This window comes from Cibotium barometz, chromosome 40 (genome assembly GCF_041138505.1).
Source record: "Cibotium barometz isolate CiBa-2024 chromosome 40, ASM4113850v1, whole genome shotgun sequence".
Taxonomy (NCBI): Eukaryota; Viridiplantae; Streptophyta; class Polypodiopsida; order Cyatheales; family Cibotiaceae; genus Cibotium; species Cibotium barometz.
The window spans coordinates 39,949,091-39,976,286 of record NC_141085.1 but is presented as its reverse complement, the minus strand read 5'-3'; the positions used below and the strand labels follow the sequence as shown (position 1 = coordinate 39,976,286).

Sequence of the window (27,196 nt, the reverse complement as noted above, 5' to 3'; positions counted from 1 at the left end):
TTAAGTATGAGAAAAACATACAACAATCACAGCTATAAGCCGGAAAAGAATAGAATCACCCCAATATGTAAGGTGATTTCAACCACTGAGGAGCATCATGATGCCATGTAAGACCTGTGGTACTAGAGGAAAAGAAGATGCCATGGTCCCACTCCCGCATAAATATCACGCGCTTCGCCTGCGCAGAATGAGAGGGCCCCTGGATGCGAGCCCAAGTAGCCATAAGAGTATGGATGATATCACCCCATATAGTGCTAATGCACTGAGACCCAAAAATTTGGACACCCTCAGTAGCCTCGGTGCATCTAGCTCTCCAGATCTGCCATGCTGTAATATTGGCAACAATCTCCCAACTGGTGTCAATCCTCTGTCTGGGGGTGTATAATCAGAGTGAGGAACATCCTACAGTAAACCATGCAAGGCAATACCTCTACGAATGAAAATAGCAGAATCTGTACCACTACCCTTATAAAAAAGCTGCGGACCGAACTGGGAGAGCCAAGCAACTGCCCCCCAAGTCACATGCGTGGCTCGGCCACTCAATTTGCCCATCAGCTGGGCCACAAAACCCCAAATCTACTGTGCAGTGCTGCATCCCCATAAACAATGTTGTACAGTCTCAGAATCTGCCGCACACCTAGGACAGGAAGGTGCTACACCGAAAACCTATCTCCACTAATTGGTGGGGAGACCAGCATGTAAGAATAACCAAAAGAAATGAGAGATCTGGCTCCTTCTGTATGAGTGCCAAAGTCTATGCCAATATTTGCACTGTATCACTGGAGAAATATCATAGCTCTCCCAATGAGGCTTGAGAGTAGGGATCCTATGCATCTGTCGAGTCAGGAGATGCTTGGCATTCCAGACAGTGAAACTGAAAAAAGGAAGGCTTTTCAAAGGATCAAAGGCATCAATCCACTCCCACTCTCCTGGATCCCACCAGTGAAGATGTCTGATAGGACTGCCACCATATAACCACAAACACCAAGAGCCATGAGTCACTATCTGAGGAGAAGGGTCAATGAACCAATGCTTCCCTGAACGACCAACAATCCTCATTGCACTAAGCCTAGTATCTAGGATGATCTCCTCCATACTACATCTCCTCAATCTCCCTCCAGGCATGATAGAGTAAATGATGCAATCTTTAGCCTCATGGCCTGGGAGAGCAATGACCTACAGAGGTATGCCTATCCTCAAGAAAACTCCCAGCCAACTCGGATGATAGCCTCCGTGAAAGGTCCCTAAAAGCCACTCATGTGGAATAGCTGCATCAGTGTGATCAATATGAATGCGAGAGCCCCTAAGATGTTGAATGGATGCAACTCTCCGATCCTCCGGGAGACTCTTAAAGGTCTTCCAAGCAAGAATTGTGTATGCACATCTCTCCCATTTTGACCACTGCATATAACGAGATGCACCAAGTGGCCGACCAGCCTCATCCCTAATGAGCTCGTTCCACATAATAGAAGACTTTGTCGCAAAAAAGATCTCATGCTTCTCCATGCTCTGACAATGGCTGCAATAAGAGGGGAAGATGGTGCCCTAATATCAACCTTCGTGAACAAAAAACCTGTGCTGGGTATCCAGGCTCTCCCGACCCTGGGTGTACATCCGGAAATCTGAGACAAGAAAAAATCCTTCCAAGGCTCAGTGCCTGGTAGGAAACCTCTAACCACAAGTTTGCAAAGCAATGCCCTGCACTAAACATCCGAATCGATAATATTCAAGCCCCCCTCTTGTTTGGGCTGAATAACTGTGAGCCAAGCTACCCTAGCACGAGTGTCTTGTTGGAAATAAGTGCACACTAGGTGTACTATTTCTCTAGTCTAGTTTCAGTCTTTGTGTCTTGAGTCTAGTGCCATGTGGCACCTCTACATTTATCCCATATTGAGTCTACTCAATCTTGTACTTCTCACCTATAAATTGTAGGTGTCACATCAATGAATGTATCAATCTTGTGTCTTGTCTACACTCATCTCAAGGTAACTCTTTGTCTTTCATTTGTTCTTGTTTCATTTCTAGTTTTGCTCTTGCTTTCATATTTTCTACATGGTATCAGAGCATGCTGCTCCTGCCCTGTGTTACCCGCCATAACTTCAGGCCACCATCTCCCTAGCTACGCTCAGCTTGTAGGACCAGCCTATACACATTTTGCACAGGCTGCGCCAGCCTGAACTTGTAGGACCAGCCTATACACATTCTGCACAGGTTTGCGCCAGTTTTTTGCTGTCCTGCGCCGGCCTGTTTTCAGTTGCTGCTGCCTGTGCTTCATCCTCTACAGGTTGCGCATCACTCCATACCTATAGCTACTGTCGGCCTCCCTCTCTGGATGAGCAGCACTTGTACTGCTTATTCACAGTAGCTGTATTACACCTCTGCACAGCAGCCTACGTCTATCTGCTGGAGGCGGTGTTTCTTCATCTACAGGCTACGCATCATCTAAAGGCAGTTCAGTTCTGCCATCGCTTCCTCTTGAAGAATCTACAAGGTACTGTGCATTGTCTCCTTCAATTTGCTGGTCAGTCCTTTTCTTATCCTCATATCTGCAAACTGCTAGTTCCTCATGCTTCGATGGGCTGTCACATGCTATGGCCTTGACAAGTGGTGAGAGAGCCGGCTTCTAAAAACAATTTGGATCTCTTCTTTCATTCATTTCTGCAATCTTGTAAGGGAATAGACACTGCCCTTGCATTTTAGCAAGAGGTAAGACCTTCCCACATGGCCTCTTCTACTCATTCTCTCATGTCTATCGACAAATTCAATGGCTCCAACTTTCATACTTAGCAAATCAAAATCAAGTGCCATCTTCGGAAAGAAGGTCTTTGGGACGTTGTTCACCATGCTGCTCCCGAAGATTCCGACATTGAGCAAGTTATCACTTATGCTCCCACTGCCAAGAATGACAAAGCCTATGCTATATCCTGCTCGGTCTTGGAGATGATTACATTCATCACATCTCCGACATACAGTCTGCTTCTCGAGCATGGATCACTTTGGATACCCTTTTTGGACCCCGTTCTAAAAACTCTAAGATTGCACTTATGATCTCATTCTTTGATCTATATATGCAGGAGGGAGCTACTATAGCCTCTCATGTCAATTATTTTCGCAGTCTTATGGTTCAGCTTGCTTCAGTGAAGTCCCCCATCTCCGAAGATATTGCTATTGCTGTGCTTCTCAAAAGCTTACCTGACACCTATGCTACTCTTGTCACTACCTTCAAGTATCACAATAATCCTACTCTTGAAGGTATCATCAATGCTCTCCAAGAAGAGGAAAGAACAAAACAACAAATGGTAACTGACACTGCATTTTTAGCAAAGAAAGGAGGTTCTAAGGTAAGAAAGCCTTGCACCCATTGTGGGAAAACTAATCATATGGAGAAGGACTGCTTCAAGGCTCATCCATGCACCATTTGTGGCCGTGATAATCACCGGGAGAAGGACTGCTACTCTAAAACCTCTACATCAGCCGCTGCATCTACCTCAGCCCATGTTGCTGCAGCATCTACATCAGCAGATCTTGCTGTTCATTCCTCACATGATGAGGAGTGGGCTTTCTGATTACTTCACCTTTTCTTGTCTACCACTTTGACCACCGATGATGTAGGTCAAGGGGTTCTAGTGTCTTACTCATTATGCTTTTTGACCTCTCTCTTGTCCCTACCCAAGAGGCAGAGATTGCCCTTGAGGAGGGGATGTCTTCAAGGTCCATCTGTTTGTCTACAGTCAGTCTTCTGTCTATCTAGCCTTGTCTGTCTGTCTATCTGTCTATCAAATCTGACTGTGTCTTGTTTTAGATCCATCTTGTCCCTATCCTTGTGGACCCATATGAGGATATCACTTGAGGAGGGGTGTCTCAGGATCTTTTGTCTCTCATGTCTTGTCTCTCAGTCTATCAGTCTTTATGTCTGTCTTCTAGTCTTGTCCATCTTGTCTTCTAGCTTGTCTCTCAATCCTTGTCTAGTCTCTCTGTCTTGGTCTTATCTTTTGTCATGTTATAGTCTTGTCTTTTGTCTTCCTCCTAGTGTCCACTTAAGGAGGGTGTTGGAAATAAGTGCACACTAGGTGTACTATTTCTCTAGTCTAGTTTCAGTCTTTGTGTCCTGAGTCTAGTGCCATGTGGCACCTCTACATTTATCCCATAAGTGAGTCTACTCAATCTTGTACTTCTCACCTATAAATTGTAGGTGTCACATCAATGAATGTATCAATCTTGTGTCTTGTCTACACTCATCTCAAGGTAACTCTTTGTCTTTCATTTGTTCTTGTTTCATTTCTAGTTTTGCTCTTGCTTTCATATTTTCTACATGTCTTAGGTGCCATCCGAACCCGACCAGAGAAAATTGCGGATCAATCTCCGGATTTGGCCAATGCACGCACAAGAGAAGCACCAACAAGAGGCAATAAACCAGCAGAGGCAAGCAATACCTGATTAGCCACCAAAGCTCTGGGAGCTAAATCTAATCTCTTGGAGCTCCAATGGAGGAGCTTCTTCCGGATACTCATAAGTACCGGAGCAAACTGCTCTGCAGGAGAAATATCAATCCCAACTTGGCATCCCAAATATCTAGCAGTGCATCCTCTGCTGATCCAAGTAAAACCAAGCTCTACACCCCAAGCAACTCTCGGTGAATCACTAACCCAAAAACCAACAAATTTGTGCCAATTAATGAGTGCCCTTGCTGCCAAACAGAACTCCTCTAGTGCTACCCGGAAGGAACATAAGCATATATGTGAAGCCTCCAAGAACATGGCTATGTCATTAACTAACTCAAAGTCAACCAATTCCTCTTGACTACGAAGAGGCAACCTCAATCCCGAAATACCAGCAGTGGAGCGAAGAAAGATCCTCATGGCCTCTGCAACTATGATATATAATAATGGGGCTAAAGGGTAGCCCTGCCGTATTGAGCGAGAAATCTGAAACCGCTCTCCTCTATCACCGCAAGTGAGCACTCTACTGTGGGCATCACGATACATGCACGAAACTCCCTTGATCCATCTCTGAGAGAAGCCCATATGGCTAAGAGTACCCTGAAGGAAGTCCCAAACCACTCTATCATAGGCCTTCTCAAAATCCAAGAGCAGAATGGCTAAGGGCTGATTGCTCGCTTTAGCCCATTTGACAGCCTCCCAAAATGAGAAAACGTTATCAAAGATGCTCTGACAATGGCTGCTAGGACCAACTTTGGATTCCAACACAATATGGCTTGCATCCATGTACAAAAGAAATCATGTGATTAATGTAATCAACATCAGAGGTCCTAAAATAGAACCATTTTTGGCCAAGTAAGATGTCCATGCGGTCCATCGTGGTAATTTGTAAGTTAAGCTTCTCCTACTCCTGCATGCAAAGAGGCATTGCCAACATCCGATGTTCCCACATTGTGTAACCCACTTTAGCAAAGTTCACCTGATAAGTGTAGCTACTCGTGCTCCTGCATGCAAAGAGGCATTGCTAACATCGGATGATCCCACATTGTGGAATCCGCTTTAGCAAACTTCACCACATAAGTGTGGCTACTCGTGCTTATGGAAGGCTAGAGCAATTTATGATCAGGATAGAAGCGAGTTCTTCTTTGCAAACTTAACAAAAGCAAGAAACAACATACACACCAGGATTACTTGAGATGAAGCTTGCTGACACAACTATGCCTGAGTGGCTCTGATACCTGCTGAAACTGCCACTTGATATCCCAAGCATCCCTGCACACAAACACACACGAGAACAAGACAAAATCTAGCTGTTGGCGAGGCCATTTTACAATAGAAGTAACGAGCTGTTGGAGCTCCCCCCTCCATCGCCATCGCCTTCCAGCTTCTGCGTGCCATCCCCCCTTCCTATGCGCAGCCCCCAACCCTTGCCGTCTCCTGCCCACCGATGCCTCCCACCTTGCTCCCTGCCACCTCCTCTTGTGGTGCGTCCCATGTGAGCCCCTCCTCCACCACCTTCCTTCATGTGGCCCTGCTCTCCGCCTCCCCCTATGCCACCTCTTGTCTGAGCTCTCATGAGGATACCAACCGGGTTATCTGGTTAGATCTTCTCAGCCTCTACACACATTGCACATGGATCACACCTCCGCAGCTCCCCATGAAGATGCACTTCTACAGAGATCACTTCCTCACATTCATTGAGGATGGATTCATCCAGTAGCCGGGCTACTTGAGTGTTCACATGTCCCATGCCATGCGGATTGCGATTGGCCAGATATGGGTTTCGTCCCACCGCCTCAGAGTGGAGATAGGTAGAGCTGAGTGCATCTTCAGAGCCGGGAAGCTCCTACGGAGACCCAAAGAGGAGAGGATCTGTCGACTATGCCACAAGAGGTTGAGACGGAGGAGCATTACATGTGCCGCTGCCCAGTATACTATGAGATCCGTGGGAGGTTTCATTGTCTATTTCGTGAGGGATTTGGTCCACTCTCCAGGATCATTGACTTCTAGGACCAGCGTTGCCTAGGCCTCTTCCTGCTTGAGCTCCGCAGACACAGGGACACCTTCTTGAGAGAGCTTCAGCCCCAGCCACCCCGCCCCCTCCCTCGCCAGCCAACCATCACCAATTTCGTCCGGGCCCAGGAAGTGGAGGACACCAACATAGTGGATCTTGCGGACCCTCCACGAGCTACTCTGGACCTACCTCGCCCGAGAGGAGTTACCTCGGACCAAGCCTCTGCACTCCAGCGTGCCCGACACCCTCGGCCTCCCCGTCGGCCACGATCACCTCATCAGCTCTAGATCGGAGACATGCTTCACTGCCATCGAGCTACCTTTCCACGTGACATAGCTGAGGGAGACCTCTCGGCCATACTCATTAGCCCCATGCTTGATATTTTGGAGAGTGGTATACCATCTACTCAGAGCTGATGTTGCTCTCATGTTTCTATGTTCTTAGTATTCCATGATGAGTTTTCTTGGACAGTTATGTATCACCCCAGTGAGATAGCTATGTTTATGTTTTCTTTCTGTTTTATTTTCCATTCCATGATGAGATATGCCATGGACATTATTGTATCACTTTGGTCTCATAGGCCCATTGGGTCTTTAGTAGACGCTTAATATATCTTTCTTTCCCCCACCGCCTTCTTCCTTCTTGCCCCCCTGTCCTCCTATCCGCCCCCTCTATCCTCTTCATCGTCTCCCTGGATAGGTGCTTTCAGCTTTTGGCAGTTTCTCTTTTAGGCAAGTTACGGCAAGTTCTGGTCTTATAACCTCTAGGAGGACTCCATGGCAACCGCTCCATCGTCCCCGACCAAGGCCGCTGTCCCTTGCCTTCCTTTCTTAGAAGCGGACCTCCAGCTCCTCTCTTTGACAGTCCCATCTCTAGAGGCCTCCACCTTGGTCTACAAGATTGTGGGTAGCCACTCAGCATGAGGACAGCTCAGGGACCTGTTTGCAGGCAAGCCTTCTCGACGAGCCTGGAAAGATCATTGATATTCATCCCTTGGGGCGTGGTTACTACCAGGTTGAGTTTGATTTGCTTGCAGCATTGGACAGAGTCATGAAGCTGAGCCCCATCACATTGCATATGGCCCAGGCCTTCTTTGCGAGGTGGCAACACGGCTTCAACGCAACGTCGAATCCTCTGGCTAGCATCTCAGGCTTTCCTATGACAGTCTGCTTTCGTGGTCCAAGGAAGGATTACCTTCCTCTCCTCCTCGTGATAGGTGGTGTTATTGCTTGGACATCCCTTCGTATCTGCAGAGCCTCTCTAGAGTCCGTTCCTCATGCAGTATGGCTTCCTTGCCTCCGAGGAGCTTCTATTTTGCAGAGAGTTGAGTATCCCACGCCCATAAATCACTTATAACCTACACGTCCTTTCACTAGGGCTGCCCTAGGCATAAACCTAGCCTCAATATATAGGCACGTCGTCGTCACCCATGGGGCCATAACACCACCTAGTGAGTGGATGTTCTCTTGGAAAAAAAGGCATGCCTACCTTAATTCTTGATGTTTGATAGTAATAACTGATGATAGAGGTAGATCACTTGAATACTAAGGTCATACTTATTAGATGTTCATTTTCTTGAGAAAAAAAAAACTGATTATAGAGGTACACTTGAAAACGAAGATTATGAACCTTAGGATTCTGGTAACCTTTCTATTTCTGATCTGGCCTGACAATGCAGGTGGAGCACGGTGCCTTGAAATGTTTGACCACGATGTGGGAGGTGGATCAATCTCACCGTTAATTGTCACTGGTGGAAAAGCTGGTGATATTGCAGTACATGATTTCCGCTATATTGCGACTGGTAAAACCAAGCGTCAAAAACATACAAAAAGAGAACATGTAGTCATACATGGTGACCAATCTTCACGAACGCAGCAGGATGGCGAGCTAAATGTTAATGGGATGGTCTGGTATATTGCAAAGGCCCATTCAGGTGAGATCTTGAGTGAGCTTACAACTTCGGAATTTGTGTACATGTGTGTGTGTGTGTGTGTGTGTGTGTGTGTACAATGTATGTATGGAAGGGAGGGATGCATGCACAGGTATATCTGTGCACATTTATGTGTGTGCTAGTGTGTGCAGGTTCAACATCACCAATCTTTATGAAATAGGGAATTTAGAGGGCTTTACTAATGGGTGAGGTGAGCCAATTAGAGGAGAAATGTCCGAGGGAGAGGCCCTGTGTGTGCTAGTGTGTGCAGGCGTGTGCAGGCTCAACATCACCTATCTTTATGAAATAGGTAATTAAGAGGGCTTTAGTAGTTAGCCAATTAGAGGAGAAATGCCCAAGGGAGAGGCCCTGGGTATAAATTCGTATATCTAAAGGTGGAGGCCCCCTAATTGGCCAACTTACCCACTGTTATAGCCCTCTGGATTCCCTATTAATTCCCATAAATATAGGAGGTGTAGCAGCTTGTGTACGCGCGCATGTGTGTGTGATTAACTTCAAGAGACAAAATTGTCATCCAATATTAAGGGTAGTTCTGATAGTGCAGGGAGTATCACTTGTGTCTCAGCTGTCCCGGGGACTTCACTCTTCTTTACCGGTAGCAAAGACGGCGACGTGAAGTTGTGGGATGCTAACAAATGTGAACTCATCAATCATTGGCATAAAGTGCATGATAAACACATGTTCCTTCAACACAATGCACGAGGCTTTGGTGCCGTTGTTCAGGTTAGCATTCCATATCCCTCATTTCACAATCTCTTAAGGGTTGTGCAAACCTGTGATTAAATGCTAAACCACCAGAGTTTTATAATAAGGATATGTGTTTGCAGCAGGATTTTCGAGGATTTGGTGGACTTCTTCAGGTATGCTGAGACTTTGATGGTATTGTATGAGTTACTTAGTCAAAGATGAGCTTTCCTAGTAGGCACTTCTGATTTTTGCATCTTTGGTGATGACAACCTTGCTCCGCTGTAATAAGCACCTTTATCTCTGAGAAACCCAAAAATGCCAGAGACACCTGTTTGAGTCAGTGCTCAGCGATAAGATCCATGCATACAGGTTGGAGCTGTATTTTTGGTGAGACCCCACCCCACGAGCCAGACCCCCCTCACTAAAACACCGGGCAAGTCTGAGGGTAGTGAATATGGCCAGCCATTTACCATCCCCTTAATTGAAGGCATTCCACATACCATTGAACATGCATTCTCCATAGTCTAGTGAGCACCAGCCATGTAGCACCTCAGAATCCTGCGAAGATTGAGCAAGGAGAGTGGCCCAAGGATCTTAGGACATCCCAGCTCTGATACTGTAAGGTCTCACATGACCTAGCCCAAGAATCATCTGACATGGAACCACGTAAGAGTGAGGCCTAAGGCTCACCTCCCAGTCGTAGAGTCACTCTGGACTCACCCCTTAGCTGAAGGTCATTGCTATATCCTGGGCAGAGCTCCTCTGCATCAAGACTTGGCATCCCATACCACGAGGCCACATCCTACCAGTGTTGACATGGTGAGCACTCCCGATGGGCCATGCGCTATGAGTTAGACTCGACGATCGTAAAAATAATGGATCATGGGTTATGCTTATATAGGCTACCGGGCTCTATAGCTGGCTTGAGAACTATAATTAGCTAATAACCCTAAAATGAATAATAACTATGTCTCCACTTATAAGCTGCCTCCTGTGTGGGTTGGATTATCTCCTATTGGGCACCTGCTACACCCGGCCTTTGTCTTGGGTGTGTATTATGGACCTGTCGTGGATGTAACATACTTCTCCCCCTTAAGGACCATTGCTGTTCTCAGCAATGAACTCAGGCAACCTGAGCGTTAAGATTCCAAATGGATTCCTGTGTGCAAACAAGCCCTGTGTTCGCCAATGCTGTTGGGCATGCGGAACAATGTTGTTCGCATGGAATAGTTAGCTAAAGAAGTGTAGCAGAGGCAACGGGGTCTTCCCAGTGCCACCTGTTGGGTCCCACTGACGGCGAGCGAGCGGTCGGTTCTCCCATAGCTAGAGATGCCAAGTTGAATCCTTAGTGATCTCGAAGGGAGAGGGATCAATGGATCAGGTCTTGTCATGAAAATCAATAATCCAAACCATCCAATGGGGCTCAGGGGTTCTTCTTTATGGCCTCCTGCATGGTGGTCAGCCCTCTGACCTGAGCGAGAATGTCACCTGCGGGGCGGGGGGGATTGCGTAAGCTTATTGTAGGATCTCATGACTCAAAGGGGAATTTGATGTAGGGTAAAGATTGCCATCCAAATAAGGAGAGGGGAGAGGCTATAGGCTCCAACCAATGTGAGTTGATGGAATTTATAGTTTCTCTTTCTTTTTTTTTTGCGAAAAAGAGACCCCTATTAAGTATGAATAGACCCTACATAATCACGGCTAGAGGCTCCCCTATTAAGTATGAATAGACCTTGCATAATCACGGCTAGAAGCTGGAACAAAAAAAATCCTTATCCCAGAATGTATGGTGATCTCAACCAACCCGGGGCACAAAGGTGCCAAGAGACTCATGTGGGGGTCGAGGAGAAAAAGATCCCTTCATCCCACTCCCTCATGAAAACAATGTTCTTCGCTTGTGCAGAACTGGATGGTCCCTGTATACGAGCCCATGTGGCCGTAAGAGAGTGAATAATATTTCCCCATATAGTACAAATACACTAAGTGTCATATATCTGGATCCCCTGTATAGCCTCTGTGCATCTGGCCCTCCAAATCTGCCAAGCGATGATAGTGGCAATGATCTCCCAAGTAGTATCAATCCTCTGGATAGGTGGTCCATACTACTGTGTATGAGGAATATCTAGTAGCATGCAATGCAGGGCCACACCTCTGCATATCATTACGGCGGTGTGGACCAGACTGAGTGAGCCAAATGCCTGCCCTCAAAAAATATATGTGGAGGACTAGACTGAGTGAGCCAAGCCATAGCACCCCAACTAACATAGATGGTATCTCTCCTAAATCTGCTCATAAGCTGAGCTATAGAGCCCCAAATCCCTGAACAGCTCTACACCCCCATATGCAATGTTGTATTGTCTCAGAAGCAGGGGGGCTCCCCATTGATTAATGGGGAGGCCACCATGTAAGAATAACCAAAAGAAAGACTTTCTCCACATCATTAGGAATTGTGCACGTGTAGCCCGCTGCCCCCTGCGCCTCCCCCTTCGCAGTCGCCGCCGCCTCCTCCCCCTCCTCCTTCACCCGCCTGTCCCCGCAGCCCTTCCTCCCCTCCGCCTTCATCCCGCCTGCCCCCCTCTGCCCCCCGCCTGAGCCAGACCCTTCCGCCCCCGGCCTTCCTCTTCCGCGCCGCCCTCCACTTCCCCCCCCTTTTCTCGCCTTCTCTGCGCAGCCCCCCCCTCGCCATCTTTCTTCCTCCGCCTCTCTCCCTCCCCCCCGCCCGCCTTTTTCCACCTCCTTTCCCCCCCCTCCTTGCGTCGTCGGCTTCTCCGCCCCCCGTCCCTGCCTCTCCCTTTCTCCCTGCCTCAGCCCCCCCCATCCCCCCCCCCCCTTTTTTTGTTTTTTTCGGCGTCTTCAGCGGAGTGGCGTGGTCTTTCTTGGGTTCGTCTCGTCGATTCAGCCAGTACCTGGTCTTTTTCCCCTAGGAGGACTCCATGGCAGCCTCTCCGTCAGCCCCGACCGATACAGGTCTTCGACTAGACTTCTCAGATGCAGAGCAGCAGCTTCTCGCGTCCTCCGTTTCTTCTTTGGAGGCCTCCTCCTTGGTTTGCAAGGTGGTGGGTAGCCGCCCAATGCGGAGAGAGTTACGCGACCTACTTCAGGGTAGCCTCATCGGCGAGACTGCCAGAATCGTCAGCGTGGATTTTTTAGGCCGCGGCTACTACCAGGTGGAGTTCGAGTCCCCACCAGCAGCTCAGAGGGTGCTGGCTCGGAGCCCCATTGCCCTACGCTCCTCTCGGGCGTTCTTGGCGCGATGGACACACGGTTTCGACCCATCGTCTGATCCACTGGCAGGCGCGACTGGATTCCCCATCACCGTCTGCTTTCCAGGTCTCCGAAGGGAGTACTTGCCCCTCCTGCCGGCCATAGGCAAGGCTTTCGGGCAGGTGGTGGAGGTGCCACAGACCGCGGCTTCAGTGGTTGCTCGGGCAGCAGGACTCCCGGCCATTCGTGTTGTTGTTTCGTCACCGGAGTCCCTCCCGAGAAGACGATCCTCCTCCCTTGTCTTTCTGGAGGACATCTGATTCAGCGCGTGGAGTATTCGGGCCTCCCCGGTCAGTGCTTCATATGTCGGGAGATGGGCCATCTCGCACGCTCCTGTCCCCGCAAGGGGGCTAATCCTTCACGCTTTGCTGCCTCTGGACCCCCTGCGGGAGACCCGAGAGGTGGCCATCCACCTCCGAGACCGGACATCTCTGGCTCGTCACAGCAGGCGCCACCATCGGACGAGCAGGCTCCGGCGGAGGACGCCGCACAGACTCAGGAGGCTGGAGGCTGGCAGGAGGTTCGCCGGCGGAAACGCCCGGCTCGCAGGGACCGTCGCAGACGCCAGCAGGCAGCGCAGGCTGGCGGACAGGATGGTGGACGGGCGACTCCGGCTGGCCCACAGGCACCTACCCGCATCTATGCTCCTGTCAGGGATAGGCGGCCGGTAGGTCCCACCCCGATGGACGAGGATTCAGTCTCAGTGCCCGTTGCTGAGGCCGATGGAGGAGTCTCCCACGTGGAGACCCCACTCCCGCCTCCCCCCGCGGGGGGCCCCGCCCCCTCCTTGGAGCAGTTCCCTGAGGATCCCCGGCCGCACTCTGCGACCCCCGGCTCCCCTCCCCCCCACCCGGAGAGCACTCTTCCCTCCTCCCCCCCTCCCCCCCCCGCCCCCCCCCCTCCCTCCTCCCCCGGCGGCCCCCCCTGACTCCTATCCTCTGGCAGATGCCTTTCCATCCTCCCCTCGCTCTCCCCCCTCCTCGCCGCGCGCCCCCATCCCTCCTTCAGCCTCTCCAGGATACTTCGCCAGACCACCCACTGCCCCGGGGCAGCGCAGCTGGGTAGGCCAGAGTTCAGTCCAGCGGCTGTTTCACCGCCACTCCGGGCCGGTGGAGATGGCGATCCTCGCTTCACCCGCCACAGAGTTCGCCCCAGCCTCCCTTGGGGGGCCCCCGCGAGTGATGGGGCTACCAGTGGATTACAGTTTTTTCAGGTGCCTCCAGCTGGATGCTGGCCCATTCGAGACTCTGGTCGCGCCCCTGCGAGTTTGCGTGGTGTGCCATCCCTCGCGTTCTCCTTCAGTGGTGAGCAGCATGGTGGCCTTCTCCTTTCCTCTCAGCGTTGCCCCAGACACAGCCTGGGATTGCAGCTCTGTAGAGGAAGTTCTGCGTGACCAGATACTGGAGTTTTCTCACCACTTCAGCGACCTGGGGCTCACGGATCTACTGCAGACCCGACTTCACTCAGCCCGCATGAGCCTGTTTGGTATAGGAGATTGGCGGGTGGATCCGGTCCACACATCAGTTGAGGCGGTGCTACTGATTCTCCTCCATGCCGCCCCGAGGGTGCAGCCTTCCTTTAGGTACTTATATGCAGAGGATTGGTTTCACGCCTATGCTCTGGATAGGGCGAAGGCGGAGTGGGGCTGGACTCAGACACAGGTCACCCTCTTTCTGGAGAGACTCCGCACCCGGACAGACAGTGATTATTCTCCCTCCAAGCCGGCGCCCAAGACTCCTAGAGTGGAGGGCAGATCATCCGGGCCGGCTGAGAGGGGTGAGCCAGTGGCGGCTTCTTCACTTGCCTCAGCTCATCCATGAGGATCCTCTCATGGAACATCCAGGGTCTCGGTGGACATCGCTGCCACATTGGTCGGGGCAGACTTCGTCAGGAGATCCAGAGGGCTCTCGTTGGAGGACCCATAGATATTCTTTTCATCCAGGAGCACCACCTTTCTGCTGCCGGGCGTACTCGCATCTGCGGGAAGATCTTGCCAGGCAGGAGTCACACTTTTTGGTCCCCGGCATATGGCCCCCAGGGGAACCAGGGCGGAGTATGCATCTCAGTCAGCGAGCAGCTTCTTTCTGAGGTTGTGGACTCTGGCACTCTGGTTCAGGGTCGAGCGCAGTGGGTCATCCTTCGGGTTGGGGAAGACCGCATTGGCTTCCTCAACTTCTACGCCCCTAACGGGGCGTCCGGGAGAGCCGAGTTCTGGAGCACCATCAGGCAGTCCCTCCCCTTGGCAGACCACTGGTGCCTAGGAGGGGATTGCAACATGCTGGAGGACGCAGAGGATAGGATGGGGGGCAGCCAGGAGACCATTCATGGGCCAGAGCTAGCTGCCTGGGAGGAGCTAGTGCTACAGGTGAGAGGCCAGGATCCGTGGACTCTCCCGGAGTTTGGCAGGTTGCAGGGGAGTCTATCTTTCTCGCGCTCGGATAGACGAGCCACAGGCGTTAACCTTTCCCGCATCGACAGATTCTACATTGATGAGTGGGCCTGTGATAGAGGCGGCACTGTGGGCATACTTGCTGGCTCCTCCTTTTCAGACCACTTCCCAGTGCTTCTCCAGATTGAGGACCCTTCGAGAGGAGAGCGGGGCCAGAGCGTCCGGATTCCTGATTGTCTCATAGAGGAGCCTGAGATCGCACTCAGAGTTGAGCAGGTCTGGCAGGAGCTACAGTTCAGGAGAGGCTCGGCAGCCAGTGATCTTGCCAGTGGCTTGCAGGAGATTAGTCGGATGCTCAGACTGGCTGCCTTGGACCGTCTGGAGGCCTTCAGGGAGCAGGAGAGGAGCCTACGGAGGAGTTTAGCGTCCCTCCAGAGACTCCAGGAGAGAGATCCTCTGAGTCCTTGGATCTCTGAGCAGATGGAGACAGCTCGCACTGAGATCAGATCCATCGAGGAGAGGCGGGTGGAGTTCCGATTCCATGCTCGGTCTTCTTTTTGGACTCAGGCTGGAGATAGAGTGACTCGGGATTTCTTTGAGGCGACTGGGCCTCGCTTCAGACGAGAGGGTCTCAGGCGGCTTCGTCAGGCTGATGGCCAGGTTGTGGTGGATCCCCCCAGGGTGCGGGCGATAGCCACAGATTTTTACAGGGTTCTTCTCTCTGCTGAGCCGGCAGACGACAGGGTGAGAGAGGCTAGGGAGGCAGTCTGGAGCTTCACGAGACCGGTTGTGCCGGCCCATCTACAGCACTCCCTTCTCTCCCCCTTCTCGGATACGGAGCTGGAGGAGGCTCTTCAGGCATTACCGCGGGGCAAATGCCCAGGAGAGGACGGTCTTTCAGTGGCTTTCTTCCAGAGGTACTGGGGCCTCCTTCATAGGGGCTTCAGATTGGCATTCCAGGAGATTATGGAGACGGGAGTCATGCCGGATAGCATTGCAGAGGGGTTGATTCACTTGATCCCCAAAGAGGGCGGAGACAGACTGGAGATTAGACAGTGGAGACCGATCACCTTGCTAGGCACGGCCTACAAGGTCCTAGCTAAGGCGATCAGCAGGCGGCTTCAGCCTCACCTTCCGGACATCATCCACTCCACGCAGACAGGATTCATCCAGGATCGGAGCATTCTGGATAACATTTTCTCTTTCTGGGAGGCTACGGCCTTGGCTAGATTTCGGCAGGAGGATTTGGCGGTGCTCCTTCTCGACTTCGAGAAGGCATATGATCGGGTGGACTGGGCCTTCTTGGAAGGCACTATGGAGAGGATGGGCTTCCCCCCTCAGTGGATCCGTGGGGTATCTGCACTCTACACTTCGGCTCATAGCCAGGTGCTGATACAGGATGTGTGCGGAGAGAGGTTCCAGCTTTCGCGCTCGGTGCGGCAGGGGTGCCCCTTGGCGCCCTTTCTTTTTCTTTTTGTGGCGGAGGCCATGAGCACCTTCTTGACGGCACAGGATACAGGTTTGAGGGGCCTCCTGCTTCCCATCCGCACCTCGGAGGAGCTCCTAGACTCGGAGTTTGCGGATGACACTGCTGTCTATCTTCAGGGAGGTGAGGAGAACCTCCGCCGCTTCGCCTCAGCCATGGACAGGTTTTGCAGAGCCTCGGGCGCTTTGATCAACTGGCACAAGTCGTGTGGGCTGTGGGTCAGTTCTATGCCCCCCCCGACTTGGAGGCCAGTTGATGGTTTTCAGTGGCTGCCCCCCGGCACTACAGTGCGTTATTTGGGCTGCTATGTGGGCATTGATATTTCTCCGGAGCAGCAGATAGCCCCCCTTCTTCTGAGCATTCGGAAGAAGCTTCTGTATTGGAGTACTGCTCGTTTATCTCTGGCTGGCCGCGTAGTGGTGGCCAACCAGGTTCTGCTCGCTACCATGTGGTACATCACTTCCTGCTGGGCCTTCTCTCGGGCGTGCATTGGCCAGGTGCAGAGGCTCATCAGGAACTTTCTTTGGTCCGGAGGCGATGGGCGACCCGCTAGGGCAAAGGTGGCATGGGCTGTGATCACTCAGCCGAGGGAGAGAGGCGGCCTGGGCATTGTAGATCCTATTTGCCAAAGCCGAGCTTTGCTTGGCAAGCTGGTAGTTCGTGGTCTCCTGCCAGGTGTTGAACCGTGGAAGGAGCTTCTTGTTTCCAGGATGCTCAGCCGCACTCCGTCTCTTAGCGGCCCCTGGAACCCCAGCATCAGGTGGATCTTTACGGAGCAGCGCTCCAGAGGAGTGGGCCTTGGCTTCGAGGAGCGTTTTGCAGCCAGCCTTCTGAGGGCCTGGGCGCATCTGAGGCCGGCACTCTTCCAGACTCCCCCGGGCACCGATGAGGAGCGCCTGAGGCAGCCATTGATCTGGAACCCCTTGATTCGTCTCCCCAGTGGCCATATGGTTGGCTCGCGGTCTCACGTGTCGTGGGGCCCGTTGAGCTCCGGCCCAGCCCAGTCCCTAGACGACTGGATATGTTTTCAGCAGCTGCCTCCAGAGGCTCAGGAGAGGAGACTCAGTGGGATGAGGGGCAGAGAGTTGATGAGACAGGATATTGAGGCGGCCATCCCCCGGGAGTGGAGGACCCCAGTACAGGACCCTTCACCTCCACAGTGGATGGGTGTCTTTACTCGGCATGAGATCCTCCTAGCGGTCTGCGGCACAGCGGAGAGAGTCGCCCCACTCACTTTCGAGGTGGGAGAGGGTGGCCAGCTTCAGAGGTCACGACTAGATTTGGATGGGTTCCAGGGTTGTAAACTTGTATCCTTCAGAGGGTTCGGGTGGTCGGCTTTCATCAGAGACAGTGGTATGTAGACCCCTCACCGGCCTCGATAGGGGAGGATTGTTCTTGGAGACTCTGGGCTTGGGACAGCAAGCCTCTTGTTCGCCTTCAGTGGGACCCAGGGGAGTGGTTTTGGCGAGATCCCTACTCGGCCCCTACCAGCCCTGCCATTCCCTTTTTTCAGTACACAGCGAGGCTGGGGCGGCGGATTCAGAGACACAGGATAGAGAGCACCCCGGCAGCGGCCGAGCATTGGCGGCGACAGGGGCTCTCCCCTGCCTTTCTTAGGGACTTCTGGCAGCGCCTTTGGGCCAGCTTCCGTCCCCGGAAGGTGACACTTTTTCTCTGGCTCACAGCGCATAGAGGATTGGCTGTGGGGGCTTGGCTTGCTTTTGGTAGACACCCAGCGTCCTGCCCTCGGTGCGATCATGCACAGGAGTCACAGCGGCACTGCTTATGGGATTGCCCACAGGCACAGCAGGTCTGGCAGCGCGCTCTCAGGATGGTTTTTGCAGGTTCTCCAGGGGAGATGTTGGTGACATGGGGTGCGGTAGCTTGGGCCACGGATAGCGGCCCTGCACTTGGATATGAGGACGCTCCTGGCAGTGTGACCATCCAGGTCTCTGACAGGGCGATGGCGGTGGTTCCGACGCCAGACTTCTCCTCGGCAGCCTCTCAGGAGGGGGTCGGGCAGAGATGGGAGTTGATCAGCAGCATGACTGCCTGGCACATATGGAGAGCCCGATGCAGGGAGGCCATTGACCACCAGACGACTCCACCGGCGGAGGTCATACAGGCCCTCTGGGTGGACATCATCCACACCTTGAGAGGACACTGGGGGAAACTCCAGGGAGACTCGGATCGCATGAGAGGGCGCCGCAAGGCTTTCCTCCGCACTTGGCAGCCTGGCCCTTTCCTCACCGCGAGGGACGAGGATGTCATTTGGCACTATCGGCCGCCAGTTTGGCTTTTCTCACCTCCTTCATGTATTACTAGGTAGCCCCCCCCCAGAGAGCGGCCAGCCACGGGGGGGAGCTCAGGTGTTCATTGTGTTTTATCCCTCCTTGCGAGGTGAGCTTTGTAGCCATATGGCGTTTTCTCATTAACTAATAGAAGGATCTTTTTTCCGGAAAAAAAAAAAAAAAAAAGAATAATCAAAAGAAGCCAATGAGGTGATAACCCAAGTGGTAAAGGTGTTTGCCTAGGACCAGGAGGTCCTGAGTTCAAACCCCCACAAGGTGCTTCCTTGGCGGCATTGCTTGTTGACGGATTAAAAAGCACCTACGGGTGGGGGATCCCTTTGGGCGGTGAAAAACAGCTTAACTACGGGAGGATCTTGGGCCTAAGGCTAGTCGGAAAAAAGAAAAAAGAAAAAAGAAAAAAAAGAATAACCAAAAGACGTGGCAGATCTGGCTCCTCCTGTATGAATGCCAAAGTTTGTGACAAAATCTCTCTTGAATCAATGGGTAATGTCATAACTCTCCTAGTGCGGCCTGAATGTAGGAGTCCTCTGAATCTATCCAAGTAAAAGGAGCCCGGCATCACATACAGTGTAATTGAAGAAAGGGTAATTTCATAACTCTCCTCGTACGGCCTAAGTGTAGGAGTCCTCTGAATCTGTCCAAGTAAAAGGATCCTGGCATCACGTACAGTGTAGCTGAAAAAAGGCTGACTCTTGATTGGATTGGCTGCATCAATCCACTCCCACTCACCAGGGTCACAATGAAGATATCTGACCTTTGGATGCATCTGGATATATGCAATGGCCAGGCTGGGAGAGATGTGCATTGACAATTATTGCTTGGAAGACTTTTAAAAGTGTTCCTATGAATTGGATACTTGCATCCACCCACCAGCATCTTAGAGGGAGTCAGAGACGGATCGATTAGATTGATGCAGTTATACATCTTGAGTGGATTACTAGCACATTTGCCGGTCTCAGCATCATCCTAGGTGGGTGGGTGTTTTCTCCAGGACAGGAGTCCCTTGTTGTTGGATCAGGATGAGGGAGATCGTGTTTTTTTCCTATCCAGCCAGTATGCATCGTTACAGGCACTACGCTTCATCCAACGAGAGTAGTTAGTCGCTGAGGGAAGACTGGCATGTTGACCCTTCCCTTGATATTGGTTGCCCAACCTCATCCAAGAGCGAGTAGCCCAGCTTCCTTTTCCAGTGAGAAAAAGTAGGCGGGCAATCCTTTAGGGCTGCTGTCCAGCTGGAATCTAGGAGAAGAAGAGCAAGTAGCCAAGGGACTCGACGGGCTGTAGAAGTCTTTCCCTTACAACACTGAGTGGGAACGGGAAGAGAGATGATTTGAGCTTCTTCCAGGAACTTATAAGGGCAGGGACGAAGGCTGCAGAGGGTGGCTTACGTGAAAATCCATACGTGTCCTGCAGAGGGTGGCTTCCGTGAAAATCCATACGTATCCTGGAAGTCATGGGCCACCAGTGTTGGGGCTACAATCTGCTATGCGGGTGCCTAGGAAATCTTTCCACGGCTCCTCTGCTGGCGGGTTCCTAGGCTCTGCTGGCTGGAGCCCACAAAGAAGAATTTTAGCTTGCATATGCAAGCTCTGCCATCTCCGGATCAATTTTGCCAAGGCCTCTCTGGTGAAGAGGCAAAGTAATGTTGTCTCAAGAGACCTTAGCTCTGATCAGGCAGCTGCCATCCTCCTGTTACCAAAGAAAGTTCCTGAATCAGCTGCTGTATCTGATGGATACGGGAGAACCAGAGAAAGTCCAGCAGGAGGTGACGTCCACATGGGGCTTTCTGCTGCTCGGGAGGGATGCCAATGCGGACACCACAGCCAAGACAGTGGACCAAGGTACCTCTGGTGATCCACTGGAAACCCTGTTCCCCTTCTCAGTTAGGGATAGACTGTCCCTTTTATTGTCTACAGGTCCAAGTTCGTGCTTTCCTTAGGTATGAGTAGTGTTGGCCATCTCAGGATGCCATGGCACCACTTTTCCAAATTAGCTGCTGAAATTTATCTGAGTGCATGTAGGTCCTTGTTCATCTGGTTCTCTCTTGTGCTGTCAGAGGAATTTACCTTGAGAGCCTTAAGGCTGTACTGGCCTCGAGTCTCAGGACTTCTTACTAAATGCAAAGAGACCCAAAGAGTAAGGCCTGGAATATCTCACTTTTTCCTAGGATTAGGAGAAAGCCTTTTTTCACGAAAGTTTGGTAGCGTGGCTCTCAGAGAGTCAAGACCGTACCGATTCTACCACCGCAGGTTTAAAGACAACGCTTTTTATGTGCACCACAATGGCACATGTACTGTAGTCTCTTTTTAGACTACCTCATTCAAAAATCGACTCTCAGCATGCTTACTAATGTTTTGACCCAGCAATACATGCAAGCAACCTCTGAGATTTAGTACTCCACCTATCTACTACTTGTATGTGATGCATCGCCTAGCATCAGGTCAAATTTTCTCCTTCCTTAAGAGGAGCCAACAGCCAGCCTGCGACGTAGGGATCAGTCTCTGATTAATTGTCCCCATGAGTTTATCAAAGCTTGATGGTGTATTCATACTCTGGTTTTGCTTTGCCAAACGGTGGCCTATCAACAAGGGTATCCCTTTCAGTGGCCTTTATGCCGCATGTCTCCTGTAATATTCATGCATTTCTCTTTGTTTGAACTAAATGTTTGATGATGGACACTTCTGAGCCTTGAGCACAGCAATATGACAAGTAGGTACCTCTTTGATAAGGAAGAAGAGCCATTTGCCCTCCCCACGCTATCTGAGTGGAAGGTAGGAGAAACTTTATGAATAGGCATGCAGCCAAAAAATTATGAGTAACCGCAATTATTTTGTCAGCACTGCAGATCATGCAGAGGTGCTCTGGTGTGTAACCTGTACTTGTTTTAACCAAAGAATCACGGCTATGGGAAACAGCTGAAATGTGGGATCTGCAGGCTAAAAGAACCATTTTGGGGGTTCCTTGGGCGTGAAACACATTTTGGCTGTTTCAGCCCTATCCCTTTTCCAACAGCCATTTCTCCAACACCACCTGGTGTTCCACTCTGCACTGTCCAATTCAGGTTCTGTAGCTCCATGACTTACTTTTTTCACTCTCTTTTCTCACCCACCTTTTTGCTTTTCCTTTCCCTTTCCATTCCCTTTCAAATCCTTTCCTCCCACCTCGCTCCCCCCCTCCCTTCTTCTCTTTCCCCTCTCTCCTTGTATCTCCTTTACTGATATGGCATTTCCTAGTTTCCACATCCTCAAAAATGCTTTCTGTTTTTCTTTGTTGTTTCCCTAAGTATGACTTGAAGAGAAGGTGGCTATGTTCTGATGGCAAGAGATGTTGTTTTGAATGTTACTAATTTGGTTGATTTTAGCTTGTTCTGATGTCAAGAGATGTTGTTTTGAATGTTACTAATTTGGTTGATTTTAGCTACTGCATGCAAATCATGGACCCGAAAGAAGCATTTGGAATGAAACCTGGGTTGACAGGTGTCTGCTTCTTTTCAGGCCGCTGTTACAGACATACATTCGTTGCCCTTTGGATTCCTTACCTGTGGTGGAGATGGGTTTCTGAGGCTCTTTCGTCACCAAAATTTTTAAAGCAAAGCTTGTAGAAGTTCTACAAAGGCAATCTGATCACATTTGCTTCGATTTCGTCCTTTCTCTTTGGGTAGCCCTTCTGCTATCAAGAGCCAACAAGAGCTGATTTTGGTGCCATCTGTCAAGTCTTTTCTACAACTGTGACAGCGGACATGGACCCAGATACTGTTCCATTGGGTAGCATATTGTGGTTTGCCACATTCTTGTACAATTTCTGTAGACATAGACGATCAAAATGCACTCAGATGAAAAGATCAGGTGTGCACGGTTATGGCTCAGCATGGGGGGACTGACGGTCATGGTTCGATTGGGAGGCCAATCGTCTCCCAAATGGGGTCAGCTATGTGACAGCAGTAGTGGTTTATGCTTATGCGTTCTTTGCCAACTGGCTTATTGTACATCGTGGTTGTAATTTGGGATATTGGCAGCTAATGTTCAACATGTAAGTGGATAGATTTCTGAAGAGGATCTGAGTCTCTCTCTCTCTCTCTCTCTCCTGTTTGTTATGGGATTTTTCTGTTACATATGATGGATGTATATTGATGAACAACAACTGTCTCATATGATAGTTCGCTCGTTCCAACCGGAGACCTCCAGTTATGCTCAGAGGTACTGCAGGATAGCTTGTCACCCCAATTTGCCGACATAGTGGAGTTCTCCCCGCAAGGAGGCATTCTCCTTTTGGAATGGCCGAACAGGCAGCCGACAGGTCCAGATGTATGTTTTTGACAGACTCAGTCATCATGATTGAGTCAGACCCGTCAGAGTTGGGGATGCATAGGACATCCAAGGACACAAGTCACATCACTTCATATGGCACATCCCTTCCCTTTTTGAGATGGCTGCTATGCATGGCTTGATAATCTACAATGGCATGTCGAGATGGCCAAAAGATGGCCATTATCTGATGGGCTCACTTATTTCCGCCATCGAGAACATTGGATTGCTGATGGCATTAGCGCTACTGGTGTACAGATTACGACAACCCCTCTGCTATCCTCTGAGAGTAATTTGTGCGATTCTCTGTTGTTGATGCGCGCTATACAGCAATGTCATGCTGCAGCTGCCTGTCGTCTAGGGCTGCTCAATCTGTCTACCTTGAGGTGAGTGCACAACTGATGGGCTGCTTGAGAAATAATCACCTCTCCTAGCAATTTATCCAATAAATACCTTGGTGCTTTTTGTGTCTTTATTAATAATAATGCGAAACCCATATGCCAACATAAATATAATATATTAAATATATATGGGTTTAAAGTTTCTACTCCCAAAAGAGATTTTTCTAAAGCCTATTTTTTGAATTAAATTTTTGATAAATAAATGTAATATCAAATAAAAATAATATGGCACCAAAATGTTTTTTTGCATTTCCATTAAATATATTATTATATTCTGTGAGATTAAGGTTTCATTTTAGTATGTAATGATTAACGCTTGACAAAGTCTATGAAATGATGACCCTCCATATCCTCTCTATTTAAGCCATTATTACGAGTGCAGAGTAAATGAAATCCATTAGCCACTCTCATCAATTCTTTGGGATATTTGTGCATCCACCATGAAGCTTGTACACACATTCACATGCAATGTCTATGTCCAATAAAAAATGTCACGCATTCATGTTCAGTCCTAGACAACATGCATAACTACCTTAACAATGTATACCCATCTTTTTTTCCCCTGAAAAAGAGATCCTTCTACTAGTTGAAAAAGACCTCTCGAGAAGGCAGAGTACAAACATTGCTACAGCAGTAAAGGAAACACAACATAGAGGAGCACTTCTCGTGTGGCTGGTCGCTCTTGGAGGATGGTTACATTGCTAATACAAGATAGAACGTCACACTAGGGGCTAGCTCTAAGTGTCAACACCTTCCTCCCAACCTCCAAAGAGGAGGGGCATCATCCAACTACAGAAAGGGTCCTCTAGCATTCCAAGGATCCACCAAGGAGAGTCACCTCAAGGGTGTAGATTTCTTTTCGTTCTAGTTATTACTAAGTTTATACTGCACACAACTTTAATTAGACATTGGAAGTTGCATAGAACAACATTTGGGTTTCATGTTGACGTTAGGTTAAACAAGAGACGAAGCCATGCTAGATTTTTGAGGGGCACCCTTGCTCTTCAAAATTGATGGGTTTTGTGTCAAATATAGCAAGTTTTCTTGTATTTTAGGATAATTTTTAACAGGCATTTTAAAATTTTGCAAAAACAGGCATAACACCCGTTGAAAAGCAACTACGGGTGAAGCCATGCAAATGCTTCAAGAACCTAGCCATTAGCTAGCTTGTAGAAGTATGTTGGTAAGCAGCTTTGTCAAGTGTTGACTATATGTCACAAGGGGTTGACATGTAGTGAGAAGAATACTGTCATGGACACAAATCCAAGAAAAGTCAACCACTCGCGAGACAAGCTCGTGCACATCACTATTGAGCCTTTGTTTTTTCTCCTTATTGATGTTTTGTTTTAGCCACCATCGGTGGCGACCAAAACCGGACCTAATAAGCGTGGAAATGCCTCCTTATTTAGCTGTAATTCTAGGCACAGCTATTTCCTATATAGTGTTTGAATTGTAGAATGAACATGTGCCTTGACAACCAAGTGTTGCCAGGTCTATCAGGGGTTGGCACACGAGGAAGGAGTTGCTTGAAGGAGTTCTAGCAGTCGACGTGTGTGTGTGTGTGTGTGTGTGTGTGTGTGAGAGAGAGAGAGAGAGAGAGAGAGAGAGAGCACCAATCTAGCAAGCCCGCTATAACTCACCCCTAGTAGTCCCAACATCATGTCTTCAGGAAGACACTGTACTTAGAGTACTTAGGCAAGCTTCACACGGCCTCCTTATTTAGTTGTAATTATAGGCATCGCTATTTGCTATATATTGTGTTTGAATTGTAGAATGAACGTGTGCCTTGGCAACCGTGTTGCCAGGTCTATCAGGGGTTTGGCACACGAGGAAGGAGTTGCTTGAAGTAGTTCTATGAGTCAATGTGTGTGTGTGTGTGTGTGTGTGTGTGTGTGTGTGTGTGTGTGTGTGTGTGAGAGAGAGAGAGAGAGAGAGAGAGAGAGAAAGAAAGCTGTATTAACGTCTACTAGAGGCCGAACTTGACCTATGAGACAAATCGATGTACCAACTGTCAATGTCTTCTGGATGTCCAAAAAAAAAGGACAAAATGAACATGAAATAAACTATGAAAGTACTGAGCTAGTGGGGGGGTGTGATGGATGGAGCACTACTGCTAGAGGCTCAGTATGCAACCTATACACGCAAGGTATACAAGAATGCAATGCAGATCTGTCTAGCTCCAACTAGTACCATAACGGGGGTGTAATATGTGATACATAAGCGATGGCGAGGCAAAAATACCTCGGAGCATGATCTCCGGGTGTGAGTGTAAGTGAGCTAGCCGCTCCTGGATATGGTGCTGATGTCAAGTCCGTATCTCTGTGATCTCCCTCTGATATAGCTCGGGAGTCTGGTAGCCTAGCGCTCTCGGTCTCCGTCTGGCTCGAAGGTCTGCAGCGCGCTGAAGTGTAACCCCCCTCCTGTGTCAGGGTAGGCACTGGGATAGATCCTTCTATAACTCACCCCTAGTAGTGCCAACATCATGTCTTCATGGAAGACTTTGCACTTGAGTACTTAGGCAAGCTTAACACTGCCTAGTGAAGTGCTAAATTATCGCATTACCATCAAGGCTTTCTTGTGTCACATTGATGGAAATGGCCACGTTCTAGAGGAAAAAAATAATTGGGCCAATTTTGGTATAGCTACAAAAAGCTTGGTCAAGTTGGGGCTTTGTGTGTCCATGGCCTAGTTATTGGGCCATGGAAAAACCACTAATATCCATGCTCAATTATTTAAGCCTAGTTAGTCAAGTTAATTCAACAACCACCAATGAATTCTGGCACCAACCCACCTGTTGTCACGTCCTTACTCGATGTCTCTCAAGATCAAAATCATCAACGAACGTTATCAAGCCTATCACCCTATAGGTTTTTCTTTTTAAAAAAACAAAATCCATGCATGGATTGGGAGATCTACAAAGTGTCACAAGATCTTGATCGAGTTTTTTAGTCTTAAATTCTTCGGGGTTTTAAGAATCCATGAGATTCGGTGGCTATCAAGGGCATAAGTTATGGAGAGGTTGGTGAAGGTAATGCTTAACTTATTGAATGAGTTTAGAGCACATGATGCAACTACTATAGAAGATGGCAACCACATTTCAAGTGTATTTTTTTATCAATTTCAACTTTATACATGATGCAACTACATTTCAAGTGCAAGAATTTTTTATTAGTCGTACACCAACCTTGTTTGAATGGTACATCTTTAACTCAAAAAAATACAAATGAATCAGTACCACGAGACACAAAACCCTTAAACCCTACAAATCCAAGAACTCGTAAAAGAGAAAGTCTGGTGCCCTTGGCCTAGAATGAGACCAAACAAGGGGTAGAAAGTGTTAAGGACATGACAAGAGTGTCACTCCAATGCTTTTACTCTCATGGACCACACAAGATAGTAGATTGTCCTTTCTAGAACACCCCATCTCTAGAGCAGCAACACTTTAAAACCCCTATGTGAGTAATGTGTGTTACACCACTTGTTCAAAGAGTGTCTGAAACTAAAAATAATAATACCAACATAATAGAATATGCACCACTCAACATTGTTAGTGTGCATAATGGATGGTTGTGAGTGGCACTGTACCATTGAATGTGATAAACAGAGATAAACAAGCCTTGAACCAACCAAAAGCTCAACCAAAGAAAAGGAACCAGGAACCTCTAACACCAAACAAAACCCAGGATAAGCATAAGGTGAAGGTCGAAACAAGATCAAATAAGGACAGGAAAATCAAAACAATATCATCAAAGGGGCTCAATTCAACTCTCAACATCCATTGTACAAGAAATATCAAAACTCGCATGGGAAACTATGGATGTTGATGGAAAAAAGAAAGTTCCTTTTTTGCTAGCAAAGGAAGAGACTCAGAAGTATTATACTGAGAAACATAAATGGAGATCCAAAACAAAACTCTACCCTATCCCAGCACATGGGAAAATAAGGGATT

General features: G+C 49.3%; 1 protein-coding gene across 5 annotated transcripts in view; it reads left to right on the top strand.

The window, feature by feature from the left end:
• Nucleotides 1-22,592, top strand: part of LOC147615494 (transducin family protein / WD-40 repeat family protein) — a 275,467-nt gene extending 252,875 nt beyond the window's left edge. For 3 of the 5 annotated variants that reach the window (XM_086779592.1, XM_086779595.1, XM_086779596.1), the window contains 4 exons: nucleotides 8,132-8,386; nucleotides 8,949-9,127; nucleotides 9,232-9,264; nucleotides 22,037-22,592. In XM_086779592.1, coding sequence (XP_086635718.1) covers nucleotides 8,132-8,386; nucleotides 8,949-9,127; nucleotides 9,232-9,264; nucleotides 22,037-22,129 — 560 coding nt within the window. In that variant the 3' untranslated portion in view covers nucleotides 22,130-22,592. The remainder of the gene's footprint in view (nucleotides 1-8,131; nucleotides 8,387-8,948; nucleotides 9,128-9,231; nucleotides 9,265-22,036) is intronic. The other 2 variants (XM_086779593.1, XM_086779594.1) reach the window with 2 other exon arrangements.
• Nucleotides 22,593-27,196: the final 4,604 nt, after the last annotated feature.